This window comes from Cicer arietinum, chromosome 5 (assembly GCF_000331145.2).
Source record: "Cicer arietinum cultivar CDC Frontier isolate Library 1 chromosome 5, Cicar.CDCFrontier_v2.0, whole genome shotgun sequence".
Lineage (NCBI taxonomy): Eukaryota > Viridiplantae > Streptophyta > Magnoliopsida > Fabales > Fabaceae > Cicer > Cicer arietinum.
Genome location: NC_021164.2, coordinates 204,608 through 213,092, shown reverse-complemented (window position 1 = coordinate 213,092; position 8,485 = coordinate 204,608). Strand labels below are relative to the sequence as shown.

Sequence of the window (8,485 nt, the reverse complement as noted above, 5' to 3'; positions counted from 1 at the left end):
ATTATTATCATTATTATTACTATTATTATTAATAATTGGATTTTAGTTGGAGTTAATCCATAAAACACATTCTACTCATTTCTTTTATTTTTTATTTTCAAAATAAAACCAACAATTAGCAAAACTAATTTTTATTAATATATATATAAATATATATTAAACACAATTTAATTTCTAAAATATTACTAATATTTCAAAACTAATATCATATAAAATAAAATAACTTATTTTATTAATCTTTTAAAATACTTTAATACTCAAAATTCTCATATTCAAAATTTAATTTCTTTAATACATTATTTTTTTAATAAAATTCCATTACTAAAATATTACTAATATTTTGAAACTAATATTTTATAAAATAAAGTGATTAAAATAATTAATCTTTTAAAATACATTAATAACCAAGACTCTCATATTTAAAATAATTACTATGATTACATATTTTTTTCATCCAAATACTCACATTAAAATACTACCATCAGAGAGTATTCAAAATTATAAAACAAATAAATATAACATATAAACTTTATATTAATTACTAAATTATAATAAATATATATATAAAATCATAGTATCATAACAAAGATATAAAAATATAGGAAATCAATTGCAATTGTACTAGCATCTCAAGATGATTATTTATCAACTAAATAACTAAAAATATAAACCAGTTAGAAAAAATTGAAGTATAACTATGTGTACACTTAACATCATTCAAACTCACAAAAAAATATCACATTTACTAGATACATGCATATACACGTTAAATTGTCTAAAATCTTATTATTTAAATTATTACACTAAAATAGTATTATTTTTATAAAAATATATAAAATAATATAATATTTTTTATTTATATCACGCATTTAGTCTAATATGTAATTAGTAGATCATAGAAAGGCCCTATATAAAGAAAATTAATTCCAAAATTAATCAACATATATTTTAAAATAATTTTAACACTAAATCAATTATTTAAAATTCTATTTAATTAATGAAATAATTTATTATAAAATTTGGGGTGTTACATTTTTTGTTTGATCAATTTCATTACACTTTCCGATTGTTTTTCTTTTGGTTTCTTCTTTTTTGTTCCGCTTAAGGTACGCAGAAGGTTGGGCTCTTCCTCAGATGATGTAATATTCTCGACCATAATCTTTTTGTTGTTGTTGCAACTGTTGTCTTGATTGTAACTTCATCTCTATAGTTGTCCTTATCATTATCCTCATCTCTATAGTGCACTTCTTTATATTTTACCTTTTTGTTTTACATCCTCTTTGTCATTTGAGTTGGACCTTGACGGTTGCGGTGACTTGGATTCCTAGTTATTGGAAGAGAATACACTGGCATTAATTGTCCATAAAAATATGTTTATTATTTCATAGTTATTTGAAGGAATAAAATGACAATAATTTTCCATAAAACAAAATTTTTTTTGTTTTAAATTGTGTAAATGTTATACCTGTTTGATGTGGATACTATTTGTTGGATCGAGGAAAATGTTGGTTGGGACAAAAGTTCTTGTGATCGTATATGTTTGCGGTCCTTCTTTCAAGTTCTTATCTGACAATCTTATTTCAAAAATGAGCTTGTAGTTACACAAATTTTGTAGAGTGGATGATCTTTCTATATTGTCCAATTTCTCCAAAAGTCGAGTTGCTGTAGTGTTCAGGAGTTTTTGAGTTTCTTTATCAAACATAGTAAATGTTGTTGTTGCTGTTTCATCTGACACTCTCAATTGAATCTTGAACCTATAAAAAATCATGTAATAGTTATGATTTAAACAAAATGATGGTGGAGAAAGTAAAATTTTATGTGATACCTTGGTGCATGTACTTTGATGTCATGTCACATGAGGGACAATTGTATTGTTGGCCTTGTTGAATTAGTTTTGTGAGATAATTTTCACATCCAATGTTATTCCATCCAAATTTGTAATCAATGTCATTGATAGTTGCACATATTGTGAATATTGTGAATACCCTTTCCTATATTTTTGAAAAATTATATATAAATTGTAGATATTATTTTCAATTATATGAAAATCCAATAGAAATGTAAATTTTTATGTATATTGAATTCAGGTATGTCTAGGTTATTATAAATCCTTGTTGTTGAAGTTGAGTTGATTGAGTAGTCATATGTAATGACAATAAAGAAGTGAATATGCCCTAACAATTACGATATAAAAAATAGGAAATTTATTAGAATTTTGAGTAAAAAATGAAATTAATATTAATGTTGAGACCTCTAAATTTTTTAACTGTTGTTGATGTTATTGCAACAACCTTAGGACCATCATGTAGCTTGTGATGAACAAATAAGTTTTGAAAATCAGCAACTATGTTCCCCCATAAAGTAACTTTGATAGTTTCACATCTAAAAATTAAAGCAAAAAATAAATAATATGTTAAATGTTATTTAACAATGAAATTATAATAATGTTAGTAGGTTTTGAAGTTAAATTGTTTTGTATTTTATATTAAAAATTATTACCCATGCATTTTGATTTCTAGTCTGAGTATTTTTGTAGGCTTGTCAACAACATAAACTTGTTCTTCATGTCCAACATCCTGCAATAAAAAAAAAATCGTTATACGAAATAATATATATTTGATATTTTAGAAATTAAAATTTGTATTGAAAGAATTATTATCCGTTAGATTGACTTTATCTCTCAATCTTTGTGGTAGTGATTTGAAGGAAGTAAAATCGAAGTAATGTTTTTGAATGGTAAATTGTGGGTCTTAGATTTTATTTACAATAGTTGTGGTACTTTGTTCCTACGATAGGTCTGTAAGAATCATCCGGTGAAATTTTCAGATTTGTTATGTTGTATATATCACCTTCTTGTATCATATTTTTGAAAGTCGCGAGATGTTCTTTCTTGATTGTTGCTTGCAAAGGTGTTTTCTGTAAGTTAAAGTAAAATAATGTTAGAGGTGATCATCGTAAAAAATTCAATACATTTTGTTTTCAACAACAAAAAATGTAAAAAAAAAGTTGATCTATATATATATATATATATATGCAAATAAAAATGTAAATCTTCAATAATTGTGATTGTATACCTTTTCATCCAACAAAATCATGTCCAAAGAGATTGGTTCATCTTAAGTTTGCGTAGTATAGTCCATCTGAAATTGTTTCGCAAAGCAGAGATGTGAGGTTTTTTTTTTTTTTTTGATTTTCTAGTTTGGATATTGATGAATATATATAGTATACAAATATTTGTATTTGAATTTTGGTCAGTTTTTTTTTCTTCTGAAATTTATTAAACTTAATTTGTTGTTTTATTGTGTTAATGACATGAAATTAAAGTTATTCATTTTGAATTATTGTATTTGATGTATATATATAATTGTTTGATAATTAATATTTTGTAACCGAATTGTTATAAATTTTGGATTTCGGTTTTGAAAATATAAATTTCAATTTTTAAACTAAAAATTAAAATTTGATATTTTTTTGTTAAAGAAACTGGAGTTCAATAGGTATCGACTGATTTATTTTGTTAAAAATGACACCAATTAAATAAATAGTTAAAGATTAATAACTACTCTATTAATATTAATAATAGTTTTAATTTTTGTAAATTAAAATTGCAATATATCCGATTTTAAAAAAAATTGAATTTTTTTTAAAAATTCCACAAACATAAAATGCATCTTATTTAGTTAATTATAAAATGTAAAATAGTAAACACGATAAGACAATATAGTTAAATTTTTATTTAATTATTAATAATAATTTTAATTTATTTAGGTTTGATAATATTAATATGAGTCAATAATGTTTGTAAAAAATTAATTTAATATATAGTTAATCAAGTAAAGAACATAAATAAGAAAACAAAAGAGATTTGCAATTAATTGTATTTGATGTATATTTATAATTGATTGATAATTAATATTTTATAACCGAATCGTTATAAATTTTGGATTTCGATTTTAAAACTAAAAATCTAAATTTAGATGTTTTTTGTTAAATAATTAAATAGTTAAAGATTAATGATTATGATTACACTATTAACAATAATAGTAATAGTTTGAATGTTTATAAATTAAAATTGTAATATATCCAATTTTATTTTATAAAAGTGAAACCAATTAAATAAATAGTTAAAAATAATAATTATAATTACTCTGTTAGTATTAATAATAGTTTGAATATTTATAAATTAAAATTGCATATACTTGATTTAAAAATAAAATCAGAACTAAAAAAAAAATTCCACGATACATAAATATATCTTATTTAACTAATTATAAAATATAAAATATTAAATACGATAAGACAGTCTAGTTAAATTTTTATTTAACTATTCATAATAATTTTAATTTATTTAGGCTTGACAATATTTATGAGTCAATAATGTTGCTAAAAAGTAATTTAACAAGTTTTTCGTATCGTGTATCAGATTTTCAGTTTCTCGTATATTACTATCTTTTCCTTGCCCTGCTTGACATTCGCTGTGTCTCTTCCTCTCGCCACGTCGCCTCTCTCTACCTCTCCAACTTTCACGTTTTTCTAGATTTCTTCTTCTACTATTTTTGAACTATTTTAGACTGATGAAGAAGAAGGAACAAAATTGTTTTGATTAAAGAAATATAAAATTAATTTAAAACCTAACCTACTTCAAAAATTTCACAAATGTTCAAATTAGAAATAGATAGAGTTTAGAAATACTACAAAACCTAATAAAAATTGATTAAAGAAATATAGACTAAAATTTAAAATCTAATTTCTCATATTAAAACCTAACATACTTCAAAAATTTCACAACTGTTGAATTTATAAAATTCACTACAAACCAATTCTAAATTATGCGTAAAATTTAAGGAACATCGTTCTTCACATGACAAGCTTGAGATGCAGCTGCAATCATTTGCTTCTTGGAAATGCCATTATTGCACATGTTAGCAAAGGCTTGCATGTATTTCCATCCATAATGTGATAAGACACCACAATGATGTTCATATGTATTTTTCTGCATGATAAAATTTTGTTAGCAAGCAATTAAACAAGCAATATAAATGCATATATAAAAGTCAATTAATATTTTTCTTACAAGCATTCTAAGACAATCCCAATCATCGACAAGAGGTTGACCGACTGAACGAAGATTTGCCATCATAGTAGAGGTGGTGTCTTCTCCAAACAAAAGTTTCCATATGAGATATACACTCTGGTCGTCATGTTTTCTATGAGAAATTTCATCATCTAACTCAATTTGAGCTTTTGACTTATCCATGGAACCATCTGGTGCCTTTTCCAACTAAAATTATTCATAAAAATTTGTCCTCTCAATATTGAAATAAATTTTATGTTCAAATTTCAATTAAACAAATATACACAATAAGATGATTTTGAATACTCTACATTCGACTTTATAGTGTTTCCTGTTGTATTCCATTAGGTTATCCTGTTGTAGATCTTAAGATTAAGAAGGATAATCTAATGTTCTACAATAGGTTACATCGTAAAGCTAACGATAAAGGATCCATATCTTAATAAGAGATCGAAATAAGAATAACCTTAAGATTCAGATAAAGTAAATGAGCATCTTGTTGGCTGACCAATCTTGTTGTCGTATTAAATCGTTTATTGGAATGCTCATGAGTTGTAGTTCTATTGAAATGGTAGTTATCATTAGCTCTAGCTGGTTTAGCACGTCCAAGATATGTTTCAAGTAAATCCTCATTCATAGTCATATTTCCGTATGGCATCACGTGAGACATATACTCTTCACCAGTAAAAAGTGTTCTAAACCACGTCTGTACATTAATTGCAAGTATTTAATATTGAATTGACAGTATGTTCACATATGTATGTATAGAGTTGATTGAACGACTTACAACATCATATTGGTCATGCAAAGTTTTGTTTGCCCTATCATAATACTCACTGTTTCATAAATAAAACAAAAAATATGTAATATCTATTTATATGTGATGTTATAAAGAGGGGTTCAATAAAAAATGGAGGATTGTTAACGATTATTTGGATAGTATAATATATTTATATATATACTCAAACTCTTAGTTTTGTCCCTAAGAGCATTGGAAATCTCAAAATGCAATAAAACAAACTCATGAGAGTGAGAATTGTGAGTTTTTATGTGATGTTTGTCACTCTATCTATAGAAAAAAAACTAAAGAAAAAAAAGTATTGAATAACTTAACCATACCTGAATTCCAACCAAGAAATACTGTACAAATCACCCAAACAAACGTTATAATAAGGCGGTGGAGGCATTATTCCACCTGGACAGTAAAACGCATGACTATTCTCATCTGCTCTGGCAGATGTGGTTGCATAAATATTTAAATCATCTCGAAGAAGCCCTTCAAACATGCTCCCAGAGTTACATGATTCTATGTATATCACCTTTATTCCATTAAATTAAATAAAACAATCAATGCATTGTCGAACCTCAATTAAAAGTATTTGTTTGGTATAACATTAATTATTTTTATTTATTTTGATCTTGATATATTTTTTATTCTTTACAAATATTGTTCACTTTGAAGTTGATATTTACAATATATAGAAGGAAACATACCATTTTTTTGTAATTGATTTTCAATGCCTCTAAGAACTGGTCGGCATATACAACGTTGTCATCTGGCAATCCTGATCAAATAATGATATTTTTCCCATCAATAAAAATAATTCCTTATAATTTATTAAAGATTGAAGTAATTTTTTTATTTATTATTAATTAAAGTAACACTAAAGATTACATTTTAAACCTTAAAGTTATGAGGCTAAGCATTTATCAGTGAACTACCATCTCATGTGTTTTTCTTTATAAACATATGCATTACAAAATTATAGAAAAAATGAATAGATGTTACTAACCTATAAACCCTTTGTTACCATGACTAGCAATGTAAATGAATACGGTATCTTCAGGCTTACTACTGAGTACCTTACCGCTACCTCCAATAAGACCACTTTTGTAGCCTCTAAGCACTGCGTAAAAATTGTTTATATTTGCATCCGGTCCTGTATAATCCTGATAAAAAATTTTCACTTTTAAAAATAAATAAACATAAAATAGGATAAAAAAGGAACATATTACAATTTCACTGTTTAATATTCTGTAGAATATAAATGTAACAAATTCAATTATTAAATAAAAATAAATTTTGTATAAAAAAAAAGACTAACTTCATATAATTGCTAAATTAATTTGAAAGAAATTGAGTGATTGTTTGGATTGCGGTTGAAATTAGTACAATCACATTGAATTACTTGAATTTTGATAAAAAAAAATATACAAAGAAAAAGTGTACCAAAGGAACGCCCTGAAAAACATCTGGCCCATCTGGTTGATTAATTATAGCGCCAGGGATTGGATTTTCTATACTATCGGCGATATCATCATACATCATAACAATGATATTTTCATCTTTAAGACCCCCACTTTTTAATACTTGATAGGCATGACATACATCAGCTTGGTGCCTATAATTTCCATAACCTCTAGAACCAGCAACTAGGAAAGCCCATTTTACCCCTGTCCCTTCTTGAAGTTGGTTGTTCAAAGGACGCGCACCGTTTGACTTTGTCACTGTTACACTCATGCATACCATTACTATTAGTGCAACATCCCAAAACCTCATCCTTCGGTCCATTATTTTTAATAAGAATTGTGAAAATTGTACAAGTTTAGATGTTGATACACTATAACAGTATGAGGAGTATATATACAGCCATCAAAATCAAAATCAAATCAAATCATCATCATTCAAGATAAAATCAAATCAAATCATCATTCAAGAAAAAATCAAATCAAATAAGTAGAAAATTTGAAATATGTATTAGTCTGATTTCTTAAATTTTGCTTTTAAAAGATGATTTGATTTGATTTAATTTTAAATCAAATATCATTTAAAAATAAAATTAAAATCAAAATCAAATCATCATTTAAAAACAAAATCAAAATCAAATAAGTAGAAAATTATTTTAATTGTTATTAATTTTTTTTCTTCCTATTCTGTATTTTCAAATTTTAAAAACAAAGAATACACAAATTATTTATAGGATTCGGTCTATTTACTTTGCATATCAGCGAAATGTCAAATAGGCTTCTAATTGTATTTAAAAACTTCATTATGCATTTAAAACAAGTATTTAATTGAGTTTTGTAAACATAATCTATTTCACCTTTATTCACAATGCATGATCATGTTGGAACTCTCCTCTCTTTTTTGACAATTTGAGTGAAGAATGATAATTTTTTCTTTGAAGAAGTTAATATTTTTTCTGTTTAAAAGTATATATAGTTCCTAAAAAATAGTTGTATATACTTTTAAATTAAACATATGTAGTAAATATAATATGGTTATTTTGAATTATTTTTTTTAAGAAATTTTAAAATTATATTTAATAAGTTGATTAGATGTTATAATAAAATTATTAAATACGTTTTAGTGTCTACAAAATTATCTTGCAAGTAATTTTAGTCTCTACT

The 8,485-nt window shown here is 24.9% G+C and overlaps 2 protein-coding genes across 2 annotated transcripts; both read right to left on the bottom strand.

The window, feature by feature from the left end:
* Positions 1 to 4,839: 4,839 nt before the first annotated feature.
* Positions 4,840 to 5,266, bottom strand: LOC140920227 (vacuolar-processing enzyme-like). The gene is made up of 2 exons (XM_073368164.1): positions 5,075 to 5,266; positions 4,840 to 4,993 (listed from the first exon to the last, which is right to left on the bottom strand). Exons 1-2 carry the CDS (start codon positions 5,255 to 5,257, stop codon positions 4,841 to 4,843), a joined length of 336 nt encoding a protein of 111 aa, XP_073224265.1. The 5' UTR covers positions 5,258 to 5,266; the 3' UTR covers position 4,840.
* Positions 5,267 to 6,139: 873 nt separating this feature from the next.
* Positions 6,140 to 7,646, bottom strand: LOC101505224 (vacuolar-processing enzyme-like). Its single transcript, XM_073368236.1, has 5 exons — positions 7,305 to 7,646; positions 6,868 to 7,024; positions 6,569 to 6,639; positions 6,194 to 6,393; positions 6,140 to 6,143 (listed from the first exon to the last, which is right to left on the bottom strand). Exons 1-5 carry the CDS (start codon positions 7,644 to 7,646, stop codon positions 6,140 to 6,142), a joined length of 774 nt encoding a protein of 257 aa, XP_073224337.1.
* Positions 7,647 to 8,485: the final 839 nt, after the last annotated feature.